Source organism: Anomaloglossus baeobatrachus, chromosome 4 (assembly GCF_048569485.1).
Source record: "Anomaloglossus baeobatrachus isolate aAnoBae1 chromosome 4, aAnoBae1.hap1, whole genome shotgun sequence".
NCBI lineage: Eukaryota > Metazoa > Chordata > Amphibia > Anura > Aromobatidae > Anomaloglossus > Anomaloglossus baeobatrachus.
In genome coordinates, this window is record NC_134356.1 from 233812690 (window position 1) to 233839264 (window position 26575).

Below are 26575 nucleotides of genomic sequence, written 5' to 3' on the forward strand. Positions count from 1 at the left end.
CAGGCAGACGCGCTCTGCAAATGTCTTTGCACTAGTGGGACTATAGCAAAGTCCAATAGCCACGTATAGGATGCCACTAGGTACACTGAGTGTTTGCTAGTATAATGGCTTGGTTAGAATGAGTTGTAGTGTGCAACGCAGGCAGACGCGCTCTGCAAATGTCTTTGCACTAGTGGGACTATAGCAAAGTCCAATAGCCACGTATAGGATGCCACTAGGTACACTGAGTGTTTGCTAGTATAATGGCTTGGTTAGAATGAGTTGTAGTGTGCAACGCAGGCAGACGCGCTCTGCAAATGTCTTTGCACTAGTGGGACTATAGCAAAGTCCAATAGCCACGTATAGGATGCCACTAGGTACACTGAGTGTTTGCTAGTATAATGGCTTGGTTAGAATGAGTTGTAGTGTGCAACGCAGGCAGACGCGCTCTGCAAATGTCTTTGCACTAGTGGGACTATAGCAAAGTCCAATAGCCACGTATAGGATGCCACTAGGTACACTGAGTGTTTGCTAGTATAATGGCTTGGTTAGAATGAGTTGTAGTGTGCAACGCAGGCAGACGCGCTCTGCAAATGTCTTTGCACTAGTGGGACTATAGCAAAGTCCAATAGCCACGTATAGGATGCCACTAGGTACACTGAGTGTTTGCTAGTATAATGGCTTGGTTAGAATGAGTTGTAGTGTGCAACGCAGGCAGACGCGCTCTGCAAATGTCTTTGCACTAGTGGGACTATAGCAAAGTCCAATAGCCACGTATAGGATGCCACTAGGTACACTGAGTGTTTGCTAGTATAATGGCTTGGTTAGAATGAGTTGTAGTGTGCAACGCAGGCAGACGCGCTCTGCAAATGTCTTTGCACTAGTGGGACTATAGCAAAGTCCAATAGCCACGTATAGGATGCCACTAGGTACACTGAGTGTTTGCTAGTATAATGGCTTGGTTAGAATGAGTTGTAGTGTGCAACGCAGGCAGACGCGCTCTGCAAATGTCTTTGCACTAGTGGGACTATAGCAAAGTCCAATAGCCACGTATAGGATGCCACTAGGTACACTGAGTGTTTGCTAGTATAATGGCTTGGTTAGAATGAGTTGTAGTGTGCAACGCAGGCAGACGCGCTCTGCAAATGTCTTTGCACTAGTGGGACTATAGCAAAGTCCAATAGCCACGTATAGGATGCCACTAGGTACACTGAGTGTTTGCTAGTATAATGGCTTGGTTAGAATGAGTTGTAGTGTGCAACGCAGGCAGACGCGCTCTGCAAATGTCTTTGCACTAGTGGGACTATAGCAAAGTCCAATAGCCACGTATAGGATGCCACTAGGTACACTGAGTGTTTGCTAGTATAATGGCTTGGTTAGAATGAGTTGTAGTGTGCAACGCAGGCAGACGCGCTCTGCAAATGTCTTTGCACTAGTGGGACTATAGCAAAGTCCAATAGCCACGTATAGGATGCCACTAGGTACACTGAGTGTTTGCTAGTATAATGGCTTGGTTAGAATGAGTTGTAGTGTGCAACGCAGGCAGACGCGCTCTGCAAATGTCTTTGCACTAGTGGGACTATAGCAAAGTCCAATAGCCACGTATAGGATGCCACTAGGTACACTGAGTGTTTGCTAGTATAATGGCTTGGTTAGAATGAGTTGTAGTGTGCAACGCAGGCAGACGCGCTCTGCAAATGTCTTTGCACTAGTGGGACTATAGCAAAGTCCAATAGCCACGTATAGGATGCCACTAGGTACACTGAGTGTTTGCTAGTATAATGGCTTGGTTAGAATGAGTTGTAGTGTGCAATGCAGGCAGACGCGCTCTGCAAATGTCTTTGCACTAGTGGGACTATAGCAAAGTCCAATAGCCACGTATAGGATGCCACTAGGTACACTGAGTGTTTGCTAGTATAATGGCTTAGTTATCAGTTGGAGTGTGCAGAGGACAAGAGGGTACAGTGGCAGGATTGTGGTGCTCTGGGTAGAGGAATGGAAGACTGCCTTTCTATTCCCTCCTAATGGTGAAATGCAGGTAGGAAATCCCTGACCTGGGCTACACAGACGCTGTTGCTGTTTGCAGGACCTGTCACCTATGGCTCTCTGACCCTGCCGGTTGGAGCCCTTAAAAGGACTGCTATAAAGTGCTCTCCCTAAGCTGTCTAACGCTGTGTATGCAGCGCATACAGCTGTATCGGCGATAGGACTCAGGAAGACGGAGCTGCGACAGTGATGTCTGACACCAAAGACGCAGAAGGCAGATAATGGCGTCCGTGAAGAAAATGTCCGGTTTTATAATGCAGGGACATGTGACATGCAGATCCTATCACACATGCCGTTGCTTCTCTGGCTCAAAGTCCACTTAGCTGTGTGTGTGTCTGGGATTGGCTGACATGCTGGCCCGCCCCACAAGACGCGCGCGCTTAGGGAAGGAAGACAAGAAAAAAAAAAAAAAAAAAATGGCGATCGCCATTATAGAAACAGCAGTGATCTGAAGGCGCTGTTCACGCACACTATACACTGAAATGTGATAATAGTTTGATTCACAGAGTGACTTACACTATTACAGCAGAAACCAAGCTATGATTTAGCTGTTTTTTGGCTGCTAGAACCGTTCTCGAACGTTTCTAGAACTACCGAGCTTTTGCAAAAAGCTCGAGTTCTAGTTCGATCTAGAACATGCCCCAAAATCACTCGAGCCGCGAACTGGAGAACCACGAACCACGAACCGCGCTCAACTCTAGTTCTAACACTAGTCATACTTTTTTGGTGATGTACTGATTTTTCACTAACCTAACAACGAAAGAAAAAAATTTTTTTCTATTTTTTCCTGAAGTCTAAACATAGAATACAGACAGTTTTATTCATAAATGTAACTTTGCTCTACATCCTATTGATTCTTAATGACTAAATATTTTGTACAAACCCAATATTTTCACAAATATACAACATTCTAGTGTTGACCAGGATTTTTTTTTTTTTAATTCTTTCACAAAGCAAAGAAAATGATAAAACAGAAAAATAACATATAATGGATAACTCCCTGCCACTTCAGCATCGTTACTCCAGTGGTTCCATCAGTCTTTATGAATTCTCCTAAGTGCTCACTGCAGCGATCACGTGTATGTGTTTGGCGTATCATCACTGCAGGACAGTTACCATAAATTTACCATTGTTGACTGGGCTTCTCTTCTTCTCTCTGGATGATCACGCTTCCATTTTCTCTTACCATTGGACCTATCATCCTCCTTCCATTTGCACTGTGTGCTGCTAAATAAGCCAGTATAATAGACCTTTCGGACGTACACATAGTACTACTAGTCATAGCTCTAGTGATGGTAGGGTTATCAGATACAGTGTGAACTGTGTTTTTTATTTGTAGTTACCACAAACTGATGGGACCACTGTATTGCAGCAACAAAAAGAATGGTTTTTAACAGGGAAAAATGCAAAGTCATACATCTTGGCAAGAATAATGAAAAGAGCATATACAGCATGGGAGGAATAGAGCTAATCAACAGCATGTGTAAAAAAGACTTAGGTATACTAATAGTTCACATACTGAACATGAGTCAACAGTGTGATGCAGCAGCAAAAAAGGTAAACACCACACCATTCTAGGATATATTAACAGAAGCATACATTCTAGATCACGTGAAGTCATTATCCCCCTTTACTCTTCTTTGGTCAGACCTCATCTGGAATAAAGTGTCCAGTTCTGGGCACCACATTTTAAAAAAGACATCAACAAACTAGAGCAAGTTCAGAGAAGAGTGACCAGAATGGTGACTGGTCTGCAAACCATGTCATATGAGGAACGGTTGCAGGATTTAGGATTGTTTAGCTTGCAAAAGAGAAGACTGAGAGGAGACCTAATAGCTGTCTACAAATATCTTAAAGGCTGTCACACTGTAGAGGGATCAGTTTTATTCTCATTTTCACAAGGAAAGACTAGAAGCAATGGGATGAAACTGATGGGGAGGAGACACAGATTAGATATTAGAAAAAACTTTTTGACAGTGAGGGTGATCAATGAGTGGAACAGGCTGCCACGAGAGGTGGTGAGTTCTCCTTCAATGGAAGTCTACAAAAAGAGGTTACATGGACATCTGTCTGGGATTATTTAGTGAATCCTGCTTTGAGCAGGGGGTTGGACTATATGACCCAGGAGGTCCATTCCAACTCTACTATTCTATGATTCTATTGGTAGCAAGGTATTTGCCAGGTTAGCATTGGATGAATATTATGCAAACTATCTAATTTCCAGCAATAATATGCATAACTTTTGATTAGAGGGTATCAGAAAATAAAGTAAAGTTTTGTACTACTTTTAGTGTATAAACATTTTTTCCACAAATCTTTATGGCCTATGTACTATTTCAGGTAAGGCAGAACGCTTGATGTTTGTCTTAGGAGATCATGAAAAGTCCCACGCCATCAAATCCTTCTCAGATGCTATCCGCATTAGCAGGGATAATGATCAAAACTTCAGGTAAGACATAAGTTGTTTAACTAAGAAAAATCTAATTCATAAAGAAGACTCGGGAATGGTGGCTTTAAATAAAGAAAGTGAAGGAGATATATCCAAATTAGCGCAAAGCTATGGCAGCTACGAGGCAACCAAATTTCAGCACTATACAAACACCCTTTACTAAGTTATGATATTTGTTTGGCAACTCCTTCAGTTCAAAGTTGGGCTTACTATGAATCCTACTGTCTATAGTTTGTTAAATGGGCATTTTTAGACATTTATATTGATGTTTTCAAACTAAGGATCCCATTAGTTAAACTGCTATGATTAGAAATGAGGGAACTCATCCGATAAAGTTCGGGGTTCGTACCAGTCACCGAGTGTCCAGGGCTCAAGCTCAAAGACGGACTTTTAAAAAAAAGTCAGAGTCTGGGTACTGTTTATATGCTAATAAGGTTTGTTGAAAGACTCCAGCACAGCCAATCAACAAGCTTTGCTGCATGTAGAAGAATCCTGTACGCTGCTGTGAACAATAAAGAAAAAAAATATGTGGGTTCCTTCCTTTTTTTGATAATCAGCACAGATAATGCAGACTGCTGTGGACTGCAACCCTCAGTTGTTTGCTCTATTTTGGCTCATTATCAAAAATAAAGGGGATCTCATGCCGTTTTTTAAAATTATTTATTTAAATAATTTTTAAAAAACGACTTGGGGTCCCCCCTATTTTTGATAATTAGCCAAGGTAAAGCAGACAGCTGTGAACTACAGTAGCATTATCTGGCTGGGAAGGCCCATAGTTATTGGGCTCTTCGCAGCCTAAAAATTTCTGCCCACAGCCACCCGAAAAGTGGGGCATCCATTAGATGCACAAATTCTGGTGCTTTGCCCGGCTTTTCCCGATTGCCCTGGTGTGGTGGCAATCGGAGTAATACTTTTGTGGCTGATGTCAGCTGTGAATTGACTGCTGGCATCAAGCCCAGGGGTTAGTAATTGAGAGGCATCTGTCAGACACCTATTACTGCTGCTCTTAAGCTGGAAGGGGGCAAAAAATTATGCCTGATAATACAACCCCCAGCTATCTGCTTTACGTTGGCTGGTTATCAAAAATAGGGGGGGGGCCTCATGTCATTTTTTTTAAATTATTTATTTAAATAATTAAAAAACTGCATGAACTCCATTCTGTTTTGATAACCAGCCAAAGTAAAGCAAACAACTAATGGTTACAGCCCGTAGCTGATTTTCCTGCTCTGGTTATAAAAAATAGGCGAGAGCCTGTGTCATTTTTTTACTTATTTACTCCTTATTCAAATTTGTTTGCCCCCATTTTGCTTTCTTCTGCCCCAGCCCCTACTACAACAATTTTACATCCATTTTACAGCAGAATAGTTCTGGTCTTCTGACTTATATAGGGTCTGGGGTCAAGTCCGGGTCCTGGACCGAACTTTTACCTAAAGTCCAACTGAATCCGGTGAACTTGAACCTTAACAAGTCCACTCATCTCTATCAATGATCACTCAGATTTTTTTTAAAAATATTTATGACTCAACAAACTACAAGGGTACGTTCCCAAGATGTGTATTTGGTGAGTTTTTGAGTGGTTTTTTTTACATTCATTTTTCTTGCAATATTGGCACAGCGATTTTTTTTTTTGTTTACCTGTGGATTTTCTGCATCTGTTACAATTTAGTGGGGAAAATCCATACATAAAACTTAAGGGTGCTTTACACACTGCGACATCGCTAACGAGATCTCGTCGGGGTCACAGTCTTTGTGACGCACATCCGGCGTCATTAGCAACATCGCAGCGTGTGACAGCTAGGAGCGACCTTAAACGATTGCAAAAGAGTTAAAAATCGTTGGTCTGTAACACGTCGTTCATTTTTCAAAAATCGTTGTCTGGTCAGTAGCGAGGTTGTTCGTCATTCCTGCGACACCACACATCTCTACGTGTGACACCGCAGGAACGATGAACATCTCCTTACCTGCCGTCCACCGGCAATGAGGAAGGAAGGAGGTAGGCGGCATGTTCCGGCCGCTCATCTCCACCCCTCCTCTGCTATTGGGCGGCCGCTTAGTGACTCCACAGTCATGTCACTATGACGCCGAACGCACCTCCCCCATGAAGGAGGGTTTGTTCGGCGGTCACAGCGATGTCGCTGAAAATGTATGTGCATGTGACGCTGCCGTAGCGATAATGTTCGCTACGGCAGCGATCACCAAATGCACTTGAACGATGGGGGCGGGTGCTATCACGCACGACATCGCTAGCTATCACTAGCGATGTCGCAGCGTGTAAAGCACCCTTTAGAGTACTCGCTAAGAAATTGACATGATGCAGATTTCACACATTCGCCATAGGTCAGTTTATGATGAGTTAATAAAAACAGTGGGCAGGAGATTTCGATAAATCCCATCTACTTTGCTGTAAATTTGAGACTCTGCGTTTTTTGAGCAGCGAAAATATGCAGTGTCAAAAACCGGAGTTTTAGCTAGAGCATCATTGCAAATAATGACTCCCACTCGGCCGGACTTAGCTTACGCACATACAGTATTGTTAAGCCTCTAAAAGCTTCTTCATATGAGACAATTGCAACTTGTGCATTTATTACACTAATTGTATTGTATGTACTTACTTTTTCCTAACAGCTTAATAAGGAAATGTTATCTGGAGATTGCGCTTGTATACCTGCACATGTCCAGTTTGGATGCAAACAAAATAAATTCTATACCTTTACCTGCCCTAAAATCACCTCCATCAAAGCGCAAGGTAATTCTAACATTTCCCTGATGGTTGTCTCCTTTGTCTCAGTAGCGAACATTGTAATGTAAGATTTCTCTCCCTTCGTTTAGTATATTTCTGAAAATAAGAAGTGGTGTTTATGTATTAAAAACATTTGTTTCCTAATGGAGGGTTTCATCACAGTATAAGGGGTTTAATATGAGGAACTTTCTATGTAATTTGTGACTCAGAGTTCAGATACTGTATTTATACGGCATATCAAGCGCAAAAGTGATTCAGAGCATTGTGTGTGAGGCACAGGAATACGCCGTGGGCCTTGATTGTAAAAAGCGTGGTAATTATTATAATGTAGATCAGTGAATAATGATATGGGAATCCCACTAGTTGTTATGAGCAAATATAGATCTTATGATGTATATTCATTTTTACATTCAGTGTTGGAGCCACTCTGCATTACTAACATCATCTTAAACACCATAATCTTTACCTTCAAGGACTAAATTGAGGTCTCCAGGCCTCAAGTTCTTTATAAGAGATTTTTCAATCACAAAAAATCGTGATCTGCTTCTGAACCTCTGTGGCCATCCTTACTATTGTTTATTTTATTTGTAGGGTTCTTCTGGTGCCGTGTTGCCCAATTCCAGTCCCCAAGAGCCACCAACAGGGCATGTTTTTGGAATTCCCCTTGTATTGCACAGGTAATAATTTAATTTCCTGCATTAGTGATGATTCCAACACCTGTGCAATGCTGAGGAAATCATGAAAACATGCACTGTTGGTGACTTTTGAGGACTGGAGTTGGAGAACACTGGTCTAGTGGACACAAAAAATGGATCAGGCATCAGGAGTTAGGGGCACTTTGCACACTACGACATCACAAGCTGATGCTGCGATGCCGAGCGCGATAGTCCCCGCCCCCGTCGCAGCTGCGATATCATGGTGATAGCTGCCGTAGCGAACATTATCACTACGGCAGCTTCACATGCACTCACCTGTCGTGCGACGTCGCTCTGGCCGGCGAACCGCCTCCTTATTAAGGGCGCGGGTCGTGCGGCGTCATTGCGACGTCACACGGCAGGCAGCCAATAGAAACGGAGGGGCGGAGATGAGCGGGACGTAAACATCCCGCCCACCTCCTTCCTTACGCATAGCCGGCGTGAGCCGCAGGACGCAGGTAGGAGATGTTCCTCGCTCCTGCGGCTTCACACACAGCAATGTGTGCTGCCGCAGGAACGAGGAACAGCATCGTAACATCGGTATTTCCCAATTCATGGAAATGCCGGACCCTACACCGATGATACAATAACAACGCTTTTGAGCTCGTTAATCGTATCAAAAAGGATTTACACACTACGATATTGACTGCGACGCCGGATGTGCGTCACTTTCGATTTGACCCCACCGACATCGCAGCTGCGATGTCGTAGTGTGCAAAGTGCCCCTTAGAGAGTCTGCTACCTGAAATGCAAACTGAATTAATTAAACAGTTATGAAGGGGACTTGGCCCCTATAAAAATCTTATCAGCATGATCATTTTCACTGTTGTAATTAGTTTGAAAACTTTTTATTTAAAATATGCAAATAAGAGGGATTTGGTGCACCCTTGGTGTTACCAAGAACTTGGCGCTCAATTACATTTTCCTCAATTTGCATACTAAGCAGTTCCCTGACTCTAATTGAAAACACTCATTTTGCTAGATTGAGCACTGCTCAAACCCAAACCATGGTGCTGAGTGTGCACACTGCCCATGCAGGAGTCAGCAGCAGGCACACAGTACAGCGGCAGGTCCCCTGTTACGCTAGGTACAGGGAAGTACCAAGCGAGTGGAAATGGGAAGGGAAACCCAGTGTCTAGGGAAAGGGGATATGGTGACCGCCTGACCAAATTTAGCGCTGGTCTCTGGGGTCCTTCATCATCCTAGATAGGTTCCTCACCTATGCGTCAAGCCGGATACCTGACCCTAGGTATCCCTAGTGCTGGGCCCTAAATAGGGAACGGATGCGATGAGTTCTTCATCAACCCGACTAAAAACTAAAGACGACAACAAGGAGGACACACTGGGGAAAAGTGAACTACTTATCCACAGTTGATTTAGGTAGAAGTTCAGCAAAGTTGCAGCAACAATACCACAGATGAGAGCAAGCCACCTGCTTGCATCCAGGGCTTGAAGGAACTGAATAATATCACCAGTACAAGTCCAGGGAAGATGAGAGTATTTAAGAACATGGACAATACTGATAATCAGCTCTGCTAGGTCCTAAAGGGGGAGAGATGAAAATCCAGCAGGAAAGCTACCTAATGCAATGAATACTAACAGCAGGAACAATAGAAAATCAGGGAGCATGTTGTGCAGTCAAGCGCTTTGACCTTCTATTGCCAGAAACCACATGAGTTTCTATCACCGGTGACACACCCGTGACATCCCCCTTTTAACATTGCCTCCTGTTATGACGTTACCCCTTCTACACCCAGAAATGTAGTGAGCAGCTTCAGAGGGGAGGAGATATCAGTTATGTGCAACTTCTGTCTTCAGTGTGCCATAGAGGAGCACAGACAGTACTGGGATTGAAAATAAGGCCAAAGGAACGTTGCCTTTTGCAAATCATTTGCGTTTGGGGCACCAAAGTGTAATACACACATAATCCTTTTTAGAATACCTGCGGACCTACTAGGTTTATGACACTTAGCATGAGATCTGTGGAGTGGGCTCCAGTTGCCCACACTTGCAAACATTTATGTTCTGAGACATACATTTTCTAGCTCTTGCTTTGTCGCTTTAAAAGTCCATCATAGAACTCATGTGGACTCAGTTTTTCCTCGTATTTGAATATTGGATTGATTTTCATCAGTGTACTGGTTCAGATTTTTACTAAATTTTGGTCAGGTTATCAGTTTTCATCAGTGTTTTATCATCATTAGGAAATGTTCCTATGGCGTCTTTTTCAGGTGGATCCACTCAGGATCCCGCCTGAAAGAACACTTAAAAAATGATAAAAAGAATAAACAAATGCACTGCAATGTCAAAACGACTTATCGCTAAATCAAGCGAACTTACCAATCTTCTCGTGGCTTCTGTTCGGAAGCTGCTCATTAATTTATATATACTGTACAGTCCAAGAAAACTTTGTTGGAAAGCAAACTAAAAGTAGACCAAGAGGGCACTGAAGAGGGATACAGGCACATGTGGCAGATTTGCTGCAATAGGGGTTTTGCCTACAGCACAAGTATTAGTTTCTTCTTTACGTAAAGAGGGAAGTTGCACACATTTCTGAAAAAAATATGTCATGCATGATCTTAAAGGGGTGTTTCACCACTTTTCATTCTAAAGGCCCCGTCACACGCAGCGATATCACTAGCGATATCGCTAGCGAGCGTACCCGCCCCCATCGTTTCTGCATCATGGGCAAATCGCTGCCCGTGGCGCACAATATCGTTAGGAGCCGTCACACGGACTTACCTGCCTATGACAACGCTGTTGCCGGCGAACCGCCTCCTTTCTAAGGGGGCGGTTCATGCGGCGTCACTAAGCGGCCGCCCAATAGAAGCGGAGTGGCGGAGATGAGCGGCCGTAACATCCCGCCCACCTCCTTCCTCATTGCCAGTGGCCGCAGGTAAGCTGTAGTTCATCGTTCCCGAGGTGTCACACATAGCGATGTGTGCTGCCTCTGGAACGACGAACAACCTGTGTCCTCAACAATCAACGATTTTTGGAAAATAAACGACATGTCAACAATAGACGATATAGTGAGTATTTTCCATCATTAACGGCCGCTCATTGGTGTCACACCCAACAATGCTGGATGTGCGTCACGGAATCCGTGACCCCGGCGATATATCATATCGCTGCGTGTGACGGGGCCTTTAGAGTTGCTTTCATCACAAACTAACCATCACTTCTGGCCGTAAAATGGCTGCTAGTGGAGGAGCAGGTTAACAACCTCCTCCAAATGTAAGTCACCTCACATGGTACAGTAACTTTTCTATTGAAGGAAAGCATGGTTGTGTATGGTCATCTGCTCCACAAATAGCAGCTGTGAGACCAGCAGTTCTGTCGATAAAATGACTTCTAGTGGAGAAGCACGTGACCAGACCTGTACATCAGCCTCCTGTAAATGTAAGTCACCTCACATGGGAAAGGTGCTTTTCCATTGGAAACTCAAGAAGTAGGAGGGCACCAAATCCTGGGATCACCCCTGGCACTGAAAGCTAATAATTAATAGAGAGAAAAGAAGTGCCAAAAAACTGAGGGATCACCATATACATAATTAATCAAAAATATTTTATTGTATATCAAGGAACATAAAAAGCACATTTGTGTCACACAACACCAAATGGTATCACAACAACCATAGACAAATTTTAAAAACATTTAAAAACATACAAAAAAGGAAACCATGTGATTCCCTATATAAAGTGGACCAAGATTCTAACCAAGCTAGCTGGTATAATGAACAGATCAGAAGTTAGTTAAATTTTCAAAGCACATGGTGTAACAGCATAGCAAAAAATGTGCTGTAACACTTCACAGATAATTATACATATGTCACGCTCCCCGGGTCCTCGGCTCCCCTCCCCGGGTCCTCTGCTCCGCTTCCCGGGTCCTCAGCCCCGCTCCCCGGCTCACCTGCCACGCTCCCCGCTCTCCAGCCTCTGGTGCCCGTCCTTCCCAGGCCCCCTGGTCTCCGATCTCGGCGCCCGACGGCTTCCCAGGCCCTGGCCGGCTCCCCTGCGTCCTCTTCTCAGCTTCCTTCCCTGGCTTCTGGCACCCGGGCTGCGCGCATGCGCATTAGGGCGCGCGCGAGGTCACTGACCCTTTCTTAAAGGGCCAGCGTCCATTAACAGGAAATGAGGCTAAACAGGTACAGGGTATAAAGGGGTTTATTGTCCAAAGGGGCGGGGCCTGATCTTCGTGTTTCCTAAGCTAGGAGTCAGGTCTCCTGGTGTTTCTGTGCATATACTCACCTATCTCTCTTGTAGAGCCGTGCCTGCCTCGCCATCCAGTCCTGCCGTATCCTGAACCCCGAACGCTGTCCATCTGCCATCCTGACAGTCCGCACCATCTCGGATCCCTGCGGTGACCCATCATCTCGCTCCAAAGGTTCCGGACCCCGCCTGACATCATCTCGGCTTCCGAACCTGAGCTGCGTCACCCGGACTACCACCCGTGACTCCGTGGTCCCAGGGACTTCTCCGCTATACTCGTGTGCACGGACTGTTCTGCTGTTTATAGTGTTCCAGCTACCGGACTCTCTACTACCATCTAGGAGTTCGGCCCAGTGGATCCACCTCCTGGGTCTGCCCGTCCACCTGGCCGTGACAGTAAGATCAGGCCATGGATCCCGCTGCAGCACTAGCAGCCGTACAGGAGGAACTCCAACGCCAGCGTGAAGTCCAGACACGCATGCTGCAATTCATGTCTTCTGTAGACGCCCGCCTGAACACGCTACAAGTGGCAGTTACGACTTCTACATCCCGGGCTTCCACTAGTCAATCCACGGATCCAGCTCCTGTGGCGACTTCTTCGGATACCACCAGACTTCGGTTGACTTCACCACCCCGGTACGCCGGAGACCCCAAGACCTGCAGGGGATTCTTAAACCAATGCTCCCTCCATTTCACGCAGCTGCCGCATTTGTTTGCCTCCGACCAAACCAAGGTCGCCTTCATCATGTCCCATCTAGAGGGTGAGGCACTGGCGTGGATGAACCCCTTGTGGGAGAAGGGGGATCCTGTGACCACGAACCTCCCGGAGTTCCTGCAGGCATTCCGTGCTACCTTTGATGAGCCCGGACGCGCCTCCGCGTCTGCTTCGTCTCTTCTCCGGTTACGTCAGGGGACTCTGACGGTGGGTCAATACGCGATCCGGTTTCGCACCCTGGCCTCAGAACTCGGGTGGAACAACGAGGCCCTAACCGCCGCCTTCTGGGAAGGACTCTCAGGGCGAATTAAAGACGAGCTGGCGGGTCGTGACGTACCGACCACCCTGGATGCCCTGATTGCCCTAGCGACTCGAGTGGACATTCGCTTTCAGGAGCGATCCAAGGAAGTGTCCCGTGAGAGACGTCCGGTACGGCATTCCTCTCCTCCGCAGAAACCCTCCGTACTTCAGTCATCAACAGCAGGGGTCCCCGTCCACGAGCCCATGCAAATCGACCGAGTGCGGCAGTCTGAACAACGTCGAGCAGAGCGGCTCGCCAAGGGTCTCTGCTTTTACTGCGGTGAGGGCACACACCTGCTACGCTCCTGTCCAGAGAGGCCGGGAAACTCCAAAGCCTAGGGTTGGTAGGAGAGGCCACCCTAGGTGCTGGGACTCTCTCAGACCCGGTTACATGGACAGTGCAAGTGACAACGGGAGAGACGCGGTTCACGGCTGATGCCTACCTTGATTCCGGGGCAGCAGGCAATTTCATCCAGCAGGCCACGGTGGACAAGTACCAGGTGCCCGTTATTCCACTCGACAAGCCCCTAGTGATTGCCTCTGTGGATGGGAGACCCCTTTCTGACACCATCTCCTGGATCACCAGGCCGGTCGAACTGCGTATCGGTGCCCTTCACACCGAGAACATCGCTTTCTACGTCCTCCCACACATGTCCCATCAGATCCTGCTGGGACTTCCATGGTTGCGGACACACGAACCATCAGTCAGCTGGGGCACTGGCGAAATCACCCGATGGGGCTCTTCGTGTCATGAGAGGTGCCTAAAGTCCATACAACCCATCCGACGACCTCCGGTTCCAGAGAACCTACCGGGGCTGCCCTCGGCCTATTGGTCCTTTGCAGATGTCTTTGATAAAAAGGAATCCGAGGTACTGCCGCCACATCGTCCATACGATTGTGCCATCGACCTGCTCCCAGGAACAACACGAGGACGAATATATCCTTTATCTCCAGCCGAAACAAGGGCCATGTCTGCTTACATCTCAGAGAGCCTGGCAAGGGGATTCATTCGGAGATCCTCCTCTCCTGCTGGAGCAGGTTTCTTCTTTGTCAAGAAGAAAGAGGGTGACTTACGCCCATGCATAGACTACCGGGGTTTGAATCAGATCACCGTAAAAAACAAGTACCCTCTGCCGCTCATCCCCGAATTGTTTGACCGGCTTAGATGAGCTCGTGTGTTCACCAAGCTGGATCTTCGGGGTGCTTACAATCTGGTACGCATCCGCTCTGGTGACGAATGGAAGACCGCGTTCAATACGCGCGATGGACATTATGAATACTGCGTGATGCCCTTCGGCCTGTGTAACGCTCCTGCCGTCTTTCAAGAACTGGTGAACGACGTGTTCCGGGACCTTCTCTACATCTGTGTGGTAGTGTATCTAGATGACATCCTTGTCTTCTCTCCGGACCTCCAAACCCACAGAGAAAACGTACAGCTGGTTCTACAAAGACTGAGAGAAAATCGTCTGTACGCAAAGTTTGAGAAATGTGTCTTTGAGCAGTCTTCTCTCCCCTTTCTGGGGTACATCATCTCTGATACTGGACTGCAGATGGATCCCAAGAAGGTCTCCGCCATTCTCAACTGGCCTCCTCCTTCTGGACTAAAGGCAATCCAACGTTTCCTGGGATTCGCCAACTACTACCGCCAGTTTATCCCTCACTTCTCTGCCTTGACTGCTCCTCTCTCCGCTTTGACTAAGAAGGAGGCTAATCCAAAGGACTGGTCACCTGCGGCCGACGCCGCGTTTGGCTCTCTGAAGCGGGCTTTTGCTTCCTCTCCTGTACTCCACCGTCCGGAGTTAAACCGCCAGTTCACCTTGGAGGTGGATGCCTCCTCCTCAGGAGCCGGAGCAGTGCTCATGCAAAAGTCCTCCTCCGGGAAGATGGTGACTTGCGGATTCTTCTCCAAGGGCTTCTCAGCGCCTGAACGCAACTACACCATCGGTGACCGAGAGCTCTTGGCCGTCAAACTGGCTTTGGAGGAATGGCGCTACCTCCTGGAAGGTGCAGTGTACCCCGTGATTATTTACACGGACCACAAGAACTTGGAATACCTACGGTCCGCTCAGCGTCTGAACCCACGGCAAGCCAGGTGGTCCCTATTCTTTGCCAGGTTTGATTTCCAGCTTCACTTCCGACCCGCGGACAAGAATGTACGCGCTGATGCCTTGTCCAGGTCTTTCATGCCCATGGAGCAGGAGGAAGAGACTACCCAACCCATCATTTGTCCTAGCAAAATCATTCCGGTGGCTCCTGTCACCCTGGCCCAGATACCGCCCGGGAAGACTTATGTCTCTGAGGTAGACAGGAGAAAAGTGTTACACTGGGCTCATGCCTCGAAAACAGCCGGTCATGCTGGTCAGAAAAAGACATGGGGTGCGATTGTACGTCATTATTGGTGGCCATCCCTTTGCACGGACGTCGCTGCTTTTGTATCCGCCTGCTCCTCTTGTGCCAGGAACAAGACGCCCAAACACCTCCCATATGGCCGTCTTCTGCCTCTGCCGATACCCTCAGTTCCGTGGCAACACATAGCAATGGACTTTATTACGGACTTGCCATTGTCCTCCGGACACACAGTTATATGGGTCGTGGTGGACCGCTTCTCTAAAATGGCTCATTTCGTCCCTATGGCTGGACTGCCCTCTGCTCAGGAACTCGCGGACGTCTATATACAACACATCTTCCGCTTGCATGGCTTTCCATTACACATCGTATCCGACAGAGGAACTCAGTTCACCTCCCGCTTCTGGAGGGCTCTCTGTCAACATCTGGGAGTGACTCTGGACTTTTCATCTGCATACCATCCTCAGTCTAATGGCCAGGTAGAGAGGGTCAATCAAATCTTGACCTCTTTCTTACGTCACTATGTTAACGCCCATCACGACGACTGGTCCGCTCTTCTTCCTTGGGCTGAATTCTCCCACAACCGCCACATCAGTGAGTCGTCCTCCAGCTCTCCCTTCCATGTCGTTTACGGACTTCAGCCTTCCATCCCATTGCCTGTATCCCCTTCTTCGGATGTCCCTGCTGCAGATACTGTAGCCCGTGACTTTGCAACCATTTGGGACTCTGTCAAAGCGTCCCTTGGGCGTGCTTCCCTGCGGATGAAAAGACACGCAGACAAGAAACGTCTGGGCCCTCCGTGTTTCTCTCCTGGAGATCTCGTCTGGCTTGCTTCCAAGTACGTCCGCCTGAAGATACCATCATACAAGCTGGGTCCTCGCTACATTGGGCCGTTTAAAGTCCTCAACAAGATCAATGAGGTCTCCTACAAGCTACAGCTCCCGGCCACGATGAGGATACCCAACTCATTCCACGTCTCCCTGCTCAAGCCGGTTGTCCTTGGTCCCTTCTCCGCTGCTGCCAGTCCGGCTCCTCCACCTATTGCCGATGACGACATCTATGCGGTAAGGGATATCGTGGCCATGAAGACCGTACGAGGTCGACAGTTCTTCCTGGTGGACTGGGAAGGGTATGGTCCTGAGGATAGGTCCTGGGAGCCCAGGGAGAACGTGGGCACTCCTCTGATCCGTGCCTTCATGTCCCGGTTGCGGGGAGGGGGGCGTGGGGGGGGGGTACTGTCACGCTCCCCGGGTCCTCGGCTCCCCTCCCCGGGTCCTCTGCTCCGCTTCCCGGGTCCTCAGCCCCGCTCCCCGGCTCACCTGCCACGCTCCCCGCTCTCCAGCCTCCGGTGCCCGTCCTTCCCAGGCCCCCTGGTCTCCGATCTCGGCGCCCGACGGCTTCCCAGGCCCTGGCCGGCTACCCTGCGTCCTCTTCTCAGCTTCCTTCCCTGGCTTCTGGCACCCGGGCTGCGCGCATGCGCATTAGGGCGCGCGCGCGGTCACTGACCCTTTCTTAAAGGGCCAGCGTCCATTAACAGGAAATGAGGCTAAACAGGTACAGGGTATAAAGGGGTTTATTGTCCAAAGGGGCGGGGCCTGATCTTCGTGTTTCCTAAGCTAGGAGTCAGGTCTCCTGGTGTTTCTGTGCATATACTCACCTATCTCTCTTGTAGAGCCGTGCCTGCCTCGCCATCCAGTCCTGCCGTATCCTGAACCCCGAACGCTGTCCATCTGCCATCCTGACAGTCCGCACCATCTCGGATCCCTGCGGTGACCCATCATCTCGCTCCAAAGGTTCCGGACCCCGCCTGACATCATCTCGGCTTCCGAACCTGAGCTGCGTCACCCGGACTACCACCCGTGACTCCGTGGTCCCAGGGACTTCTCCGCTATACTCGTGTGCACGGACTGTTCTGCTGTTTATAGTGTTCCAGCTACCGGACTCTCTACTACCATCTAGGAGTTCGGCCCAGTGGATCCACCTCCTGGGTCTGCCCGTCCACCTGGCCGTGACAACATATTGAACCCAGCAACAGCTTGTAATGCAGTCATAATATACCTTGATACTTAGACAAAGCAGCCTTGTGCAGAAAAATTATAGAAACCCCAATATCTCAACTAGCATAACCCCAGGTTAAACCTGAGCACCACAATTCCCAGAGCTGCAGCCTGATAATCCCTAGCCCTGGGCTGAGAAAATGAGTGCAAAAAAAAAAAAAATTCCTCCTCAAGGAGACAGATTTTGACTTGACTCGTGTGTCTATGCACCAAAGTTCAAAGGCTTAAAGCAGGATAATGTAAAGCACAAAGCTGTTTGAAGGTCCAGGGAATCACCTTACCCACCCGACGCGTGTCGTCACACTTGGTGACTTTCTCAAGGGCAAAAAAGTATTACTTCTGATCTGTTCATTATACCAGCTAGCTTGGTTAGAATCTGGGTCCACTTTATATAGGGAATCACATGGTTTCCTTTTTTGTATGTTTTTAAATGTTTTTAAAATTTGTCTATGGTTGTTGTGATACCATTTGGTGTTGTGTGACACAAATGTGCTTTTTATGTTCCTTGATATACAATAAAATATTTTTGATTAATTATGTATATGGTGATCCCTCAGTTTTTTGGCACTTCTTTTCTCTCTATTAGCTTTTCCATTGGAAGAGGCAGATGGACTGGTTTGGTCATAGACTCCTCCAAAAGCAGTGATGTGACCAGCACTTCTGTCCATAAATTGGCTGCTGGTGGAGAAGCATGTGACTAGACCAGTCCATTAGCCTCCTCAAAATGTAAGTCACCTCACATGGGAAAGATGCTTTTTCATTGGAGGAGGCTGATGAACTGGTCTGGTCATCTGCTCCTCCACCAGCAGCGATTTGACTAGACCTTCTGTTCATAAAATGGCTGCTTGTGGACGAGCATATGACCAGACTGATCCATCACCCTCCACCAAATGCAAGTCACCTCACATGTGAAAGCTGTTTTTTCATCGCAGGAGGCTGATAGAATGGTCATCGGCTTGTCCACCAGCAGTGATGTGACCAGCCCTTCTGTCCATAAAATGGCTGCTGATGGAGGAGCAAGGAGCATATGACGAGACTGGTCCATCAGCCTCCTCGAAATGTAAGTCACCTCACATGTGAAAGCTGGTTTTCCATTGGAGGAGGCTGATGGACTGGTATGGTCATCTGCTTGTCCACCATCAGCGATGCGATTAGCCCTTCTGTCCATAAAATGGCTGTTGCTGGAGTAGCAGGTAACCAGACCGTTCCATCAGCCTCCTCCAGTAGTAACACACATTACTTGGGAAAGCTGCTTTTCTATTGGAGGAGCTGATGGATTGGTCTTGTCATATGCTTTTCCACCAAATGTCATTTTATGGCCAGAAGTACTGGTCAGTTTGTGAGGAATACTGCAATAACAATACAAAATAGCAACCCCTTTAATACAGCTGTATATGTGCAGGATATATTTTATGTCTTTATTAATTGCGATGTGAGAAAAGTAGACTTCCAGGGATTAAGCTGGATAACCCATTTAAAGGGAATCTGTCAGCAGGTTTTTGCTATGTAAGCTGAAGCCAGCATGTTGCAAGGGTTGACACAGAAAGTTCAGTCATGCCTGTTGTATCGCAGTTCGATCTTTTGATTATTTGCTATGTTTAAGTAGCAGAACCCTTATTATTACAGGGCAAAAAACTCACTTGTAGAGATGTCCGACATGCCCCCTTCTCTGATTGGCACATCACTGTCAATGTACAATCTCTATTGAGAGCCTGGTGTGGGCGGGACAGCTCCCTGGGCTCAGCTACATGACTAAACCTAAAAATTCAGATTGTGTCACAACGGCTAAGTGATACATTATTGGATTCAGGATATCTGCTTACATCATGCTGCTCTCAAATGAAGTAGCAAAAACCTGATAACAGATTCCCTTTAATGATTTAAACTGAAAACCTCTTATCCGTTGTCTGATCTAACAAAGTAAAATAATATTTATTTATGGGAAATGCCCTTTAATGGGATGATGAATAAAATGGGTAACATGTATTTGGTGTCAACATAATATCTTTCTTTTTTGTCTAGGTGGCTAAAGGGATGGATAAAGATGAAGCAGAGAAAACAGTGAGCCCATCAGAATTATTCAGATTGCTTGCATGGATTGCTGTTAGAGCTGCCACACAGGTACTTTCACATTTTCTCTGCACTGCTATAATAACTGTCTGATGCAACTATACTTTCTTAAAGAATCCATACCCACTTTGATGCAGTCTCTGACTTCACATGTATACTGGAAGAGTAGCAATAAGGTCCAATAAAATGTCGACAACATCCAGTTCAGTTCTGTTATATCCAAAAAAAAATCACCTGTGCACCTTTTTTGAACCTTGAATAAAAATACAGTACAGGGTTTCTCTGGTTTCAAAGGGAAAGAATTAAAAAGAAATGGAAGGCATGCTCACACCAGGAACATTCTGTATCCTGATCTACAGAATTACACAGGGCCCATAACCTTTTATTGCAATATTTAGTCTTTTCTGCCATCTCACTAAAATTAATGTAATACAACATCTAAAGTTCACTTATTTTGTGTAGATTTGTTGTTTGTGAGTTATTTGTCACCTATTTATCAACACTGGCATTTTCTTCTCTCTCTCTCTCCCTCTCTCTTAAAAAAATGCAGTTTTCTGCCAGGAGATACAGGTCTATGAACTCAGTAACCTCACCTGAGGGTGAGGTCCCTGAGTTTAATTAGGTCACCTGGGGTCAGGTTACCTGCAGTCACAGGTGAAAGACCATGGGAACCTCCAGCTGTGACCGCAAATAAGCTTAATGACATCCGCTCATCGCTGGAACTTAGTCTCTGTCTGAAGCTCATAGTGGGCGGTCATCCTCTATGGCCGCGTGCTGTGCATTCAGATGTAACAGAGCTGGAATCATCGTGGGACCTCATGTGGATAACATCGGACCTGAATGCTTTTGGGGTTAGTAAATTGGTGAAAAAGGATGTTTTTCCTGTATTTTATTTCAAAGAAATGAGTTTTGTGGTGTTTGTGTTTATTTCTTTTCACTTACAGATTATGGGGTCACTTTCACTTACAGATAGGGGGTCTCATAAAAGCCTCCCATTACTAATCCAGGGCTTAGTGGCAGCTGTTATTAACCCCTTATTTCCCCAATTGCCACCATACCAGGGCAATCAGGAAGAGCCAGGTAAAGTACTGGGATTGTCACATTTAGTGGGTGCGACAATCCTGGGTGGCTACAGGCTTCTATTTTTAGGCTGAAGGCCCAATAATGGGTCTCCCAAGCCTGAGAATTCCAGCCCCTAGCTGGTATTTAAATAATAAATATTTATTTAAATAATTTAAAAAAAGCTGCATGCGGTTCCTCTTATTTTGATACACAGCCAAGATAAGCGCATGGCTGGGTGCTGCGGCCTATAGCCATATGCTTTATCTGTGCTGAGTATCATAATACAGAGAGACACTACAACAATTTATTTTTTATACCACGATAGTGACACGCAGACTGGGTCTGTGATTGGTTGCAGTCAGACGCTGCCACACAGGATGGGGGTGCGTCTGACTGCAATCAATCTCAGATGCCATGCCTGCCAGTGGGTGGGGGAAGCAGTGAATATGTGTGAGACTAATAACCAGCCTGGAAGAAGAATGGACGACCAAGTTATTATGTTATAATAAGTATAATAAAACATGCCAGAGATTCGGTAAGTATAGCGCACTTTGTTTTCTTTTTAGTTTTCCTTTACTGTTTATTAATTTCCCTGATCATTAGCTGCAGTTCCCTGATAATTCCGTATCCAGCACCTGGATACTTTTGAAATCGTGCAGATGTGGACTTTTACAGTCCAGGTCCACCCATCAGTAGTAACGTTAAATAAACTTAAAAAGACTCCATAAAGATGTAGTTTGACATCTTTGTTGTAAAGGAAAATGAGTGCCCTGCAAAGCATTCTGACCTCAAACCTATTAAACATTTTTGAGGTGAAGAAGTCATGACTGCAAGCAATATCTTCTGGTCCAACCTAAGGGGTACTTTGCACGCTGCGACATCGCAAGCCGATGCTGCGATGCCGAGCGCGATAGTCCCCACCCCCGTCGCAGCTGCGATATCCTTGTGATAGCTGCCGTAGCGAACATTATCGCTACGGCAGCTTCACATGGACTCACCTGTCCTGGGACGTCACTCTGGCCGGCGGCCCACCTCCTTATTAAGGGGGCGGGTCGTACGGCGTCACTGCGACGTCACACGGCAGGCGGCCAATAGGAGCGGAGGGGCGGAGATGAGCGGGATGTAAACATCCCGCCCACCTTCTCCCTTCCGCATATCCTACGGGAGCCGCGGTGACGCCGGTAGGAGATGTTCCTCGCTCCTGCGGCTTCACACACAGCGATGTGTGCTGCTGCTGGAGCGAGGAACAACATCGGACCATCGCGTCAGCGTAATTTTGGATTACGCCGACGCTACACCGATGATACGATTACGACGCTTTTGCGCTCGTTAATCGTATCATCTGGGCTTTACACACTACGATGTCGCCTGCAATGCCGGATGTGCGTCACTTTCAATTTGACCCCACCGACATCGCACCTGCGATGTCGTAGTGTGCAAAGTACCCCTTAGTGTCTGACTTTTTGGTTGACTAGGCACAAATTCTTAGGCCTAAGACATACGGCATGAAAATTGGAGCGAGTGGAATGCCATAAAACATGGCATTCCACTTGGGCCAAAATTAGCTTATGTGTCAGCACCCATGAGCAATTATTTTCTCAGCCCCAATCGGACTGAGAAAACAATCAGAGCATGCTGCGACTGTAATGCGATCCTTGTTTCTCTCGCACCCATTCAAGTCTATGGAGCGAGAGAAAAATCGCACTGCACTCGCTGTACACCGGTGTACCGCGAGTGCAGGGCAAGAATGGCAATAGCCAGCTACGGAGGAGAGAGGGAGAAAAATGCCTCCCTCCCCTCCGCAGCTCCTGCCCGCCCCTCCTCAGAGCCGGCCCGCCCCTCCTCGCATGATTGGACCTCAGTCGCAGTGACACTCGCATGACACTCATCTCCTGCTGTGCTACCAGCGTGAGCCCAGTGTCATGCGAGGATAGCACTAGTGATCCATGTGGCCCTGGCCTTACAGTCACACTCCAAAATTTTGTAGCAAACCTTTCCATAACTATGGAGGAGCCTGTCATTGCAACAAAAGTGTTCAACTTCATATTTATAATGGGAAGATTGGGTGTCACTTTTTTTGGCTATATACTATATAAACATATTTATTTTGTTTTCCCCATCTCTAAACCATTTCTACTCTCCCTTCCTCCTTCTTACTTTTATTACTAAGTTGCTGGATTATTGAGTTTTTTCTACAATGTTTTGCCCTTTGTTTTTTGAATCTATATTTTTTTCAATGATGTGTTTATGATTTCTGTGACAGCATCCATCTATCTTGTTGCTCCTTTTTCCTTTATCTTTTTCTTGAAACATTTTTTTTGTTTTCTAAGAAATGTGGTATTTTTATAATGACAGAAAGAAGACATTTGTAGTCTGGCTGTTCCCTATGCAAGTGATATTTGGGTTTTATTTGCTCATAGATATCTCTTTACTTTACCATACACAGTATTCTCAAAAGACTCATATTTATAGGGCTGCTACTTTATTACACATCTTTCACCTTCAGAAAGAGACAAAGAAAATGCCATAGCCCGAACTCCTCTAATCAATGTTGTTATCAGATCCGTACAAATAGTCCCACTTAGAAGAAGTGAAGATGACTGCACTCACCACGTCATGGTAAGATCTTCATAGCAAGCAATACAAATCCTTTCACAAACATTGATGACTTCTTCACTTTGATGGTGTGTACCTTGAACAACTTAGAAAAGCCATCCCTTATGGCTATTTCCTCCGGCCTGCGCAAGATCAATAGAGACAACAATACATTTGTATCAAAAGCAGAAAAACTGAAGAATACATTCCAAAAAGTTAACAGACGGACGATTACACGAGTATCAAGTTTTACCAATCAGGAGATCGTCACTTATAAACCTTGACAAATCAGTTCACGCAGCCATCCTAACACTAGAAGATCGGCAATACAAAAACTGGCATCTACTTAGTGTAGATGCCGACCTAAAAGAAATAACAGAAAAATAAACATTAGCCAACAGTAGGAATCGTAATTTAAAAGATATGCTGGTTAGGAACAGAATAAATAATCCAGTAAACACATGGTAATATGGATCACAGTGATTAGCAAGCACTAAAATGTTCTAGTACTCGGTACCCGAATCTAGTGTTGAGCCACCCCCCTAGTGCTCGGGTTCGGTTCGGTACGTTCGACGAACACCTTTGAACCCCATTGAAAACAATGGCAGGCAAACACAAACACATACAAACACATTATACATATACACATACAGTTAATAAACATTGCAATTATACTTACAGGTCCCCGCAACGCGTCCTGCACTCTGTCTCCCGATCATCGATGCGCCATCCCGATAACCAGCACTGATGATAGAACCTTCTGTGACGTCATCATAGCATGTGACCAGTCACGTGTATATTATCTCATTGGCTACAGACTGGTCACATGGCTAGACGTCATGCTAGGTCCTGTCAGTGCATCTCTCCGGTACGCGGTGCTCGTTTGAGCATCTCCGTGTACCGGCGAGATGCTTGGGCACATGCTTGGCTCGTCGTTCCTGCATGTCGGTGCTCTTTACAGAGTCAGCCCACATGCAAGGACTGGATGCCACAGCCAGTGAATAGCGGCACCGGGAATCAGGTGATCGGAGATCACCGTTACTATAGTAACCCGCCTGTCAAATTACTATAGCAACGGTGGCAGCAGTAACGTCACCGCTTACAACCCGCAGCCTCTGCTGACTCACTAAATGATTAGACTGCACAGGAGCAGCAGCGTCTTCCTCCCATGCAGTGCTGTCTGATGTAGCAGAGATGCATGGGTTGAAGGAGAAAGAAGACAGAAGACCAGGATCGTGGAGGGGTGAGTGGGAGTAATAAACATGGAGTCTAAGTGTGTCTGTGTATTTATTTCTATTAAAGTATTTTTTCTCTGTGTGGTGTCTTTTTTATTAACCCTTTATTGGATATTCTTAATGGCCGGGTTAAACTTGCCTGACATTAAGAATCTCTGGCTTAATACTAGCTAGTAAAACAAAGCTAGTATTAACCCATTATTACCCAGCAAGCCACCCGTCACCAGGGCAGCTGGAAGAGTTTAATACAGCGCCAGAAGATGGCGCTTCTATGAAAGCGCCATTTTCCGGGGTGACTGCGGACTGCAATTCACAGCAGGGGTGCCTAGAAAGCTTGGACACCCTGCGCTGCGGATTCCAATCCCCAGCTGCCTAGTTGTACCTGGCTGAACACAAAAATGGGGCGAAGCCGATGTCGTTTTTTAATTATTTCATGAAATTCATGAAATAATTAAAAAAAAGGGCTTCCCTATATTTTTCGTTCCCAGCCGGGTACAAATAGGCAGCTGGGGGTTGGGGGCAGCCGTACCTTCCTGCTGTACCTGGCTAGCATACAAAAATATGGCAAAGCCCACGTCATTTTTTTGGTGGGCAAAAAACTCCTGCACACAATCCTGGATGGAGTATGAAGAGCCTTGTAGTTCTGCAGCTGCTGTCTGCTCTCCTGCATACACTAGTGAATGCAGCATGCTGAGCCTTGTACAGTTAGGTCCAGAAATATTTGGACAGTGACACAATTTTCGCGAGTTGGGCTCTGCATGCCACCACATTGGATTTGAAATGAAACCTCTACAACAGAATTCAAGTGCAGATTGTAACGTTTAATTTGAAGGTTTGAACAAAAATATCTGATAGAAATTGTAGGAATTGTACACATTTCTTTACAAACACTCCACATTTTAGGAGGTCAAAAGTAATTGGACAAATAAACCAAACCCAAACAAAATATTTTTATTTTCAATATTTTGTTGCGAATCCTTTGGAGGCAATCACTGCCTTAAGTCTGGAACCCATGGACATCACCAAACGCTGGTTTTCCTCCTTCTTAATGCTTTGCCAGGCCTTTACAGCCACAGCCTTCAGGTCTTGCTTGTTTGTGGGTCTTTCTGTCTTAAGTCTGGATTTGAGCAAGTGAAATGCATGCTCAATTGGGTTAAGATCTGGTGATTGACTTGGCCATTGCAGAATGTTCCACTTTTTTGCACTCATGAACTCCTGGGTAGCTTTGGCTGTATGCTTGGGGTCATTGTCCATCTGTACTATGAAGCGCCATCCGATCAACTTTGCGGCATTTGGCTGAATCTGGGCTGAAAGTATATCCCGGTACACTTCAGAATTCATCCGGCTACTCTTGTCTGCTGTTATGTCATCAATAAACACAAGTGACCCAGTGCCATTGAAAGCCATGCATGCCCATGCCATCACATTGCCTCCACCATGTTTTACAGAGGATGTGGTGTGCCTTGGATCATGTGCCGTTCCCTTTCTTCTCCAAACTTTTTTCTTCCCATCATTCTGGTACAGGTTGATCTTTGTCTCATCTGTCCATAGAATACTTTTCCAGAACTGAGCTGTCTTCATGAGGTGTTTTTCAGCAAATTTAACTCTGGCCTGTCTATTTTTGGAATTGATGAATGGTTTGCATCTAGATGTGAACCCTTTGTATTTACTTTCATGGAGTCTTCTCTTTTCTGTTGACTTAGAGACAGATACACCTACTTCACTGAGAGTGTTCTGGACTTCAGTTGATGTTGTGAACGGGTTCTTCTTCACCAAAGAAAGTATGCGGCGATCATCCACCACTGTTGTCATCCGTGGACGCCCAGGCCTTTTTGAGTTCCCAAGCTCACCAGTCAATTCCTTTTTTCTCAGAATGTACCCGACTGTTGATTTTGCTACTCCAAGCATGTCTGCTATCTCTCTGATGGATTTTTTCTTTTTTTTCAGCCTCAGGATGTTCTGCTTCACCTCAATTGAGAGTTCCTTAGACCGCATGTTGTCTGGTCACAGCAACAGCTTCCAAATGCAAAACCACACACCTGTAATCAACCCCAGACCTTTTAACTATTTCATTGATT

The 26575-nt window shown here is 46.3% G+C and overlaps 1 protein-coding gene across 2 annotated transcripts in view; it reads left to right on the top strand.

Moving 5' to 3' along the window:
- CFAP54 (cilia and flagella associated protein 54) overlaps positions 1-26575 on the top strand; it is a 680590-nt gene that overhangs the window by 559745 nt on the left and 94270 nt on the right. For both annotated transcript variants that reach the window (XM_075344744.1, XM_075344743.1), the window contains 3 exons: positions 4366-4474; positions 7100-7220; positions 19558-19656. In XM_075344744.1, coding sequence (XP_075200859.1) covers positions 4366-4474; positions 7100-7220; positions 19558-19656 — 329 coding nt within the window. The remainder of the gene's footprint in view (positions 1-4365; positions 4475-7099; positions 7221-19557; positions 19657-26575) is intronic.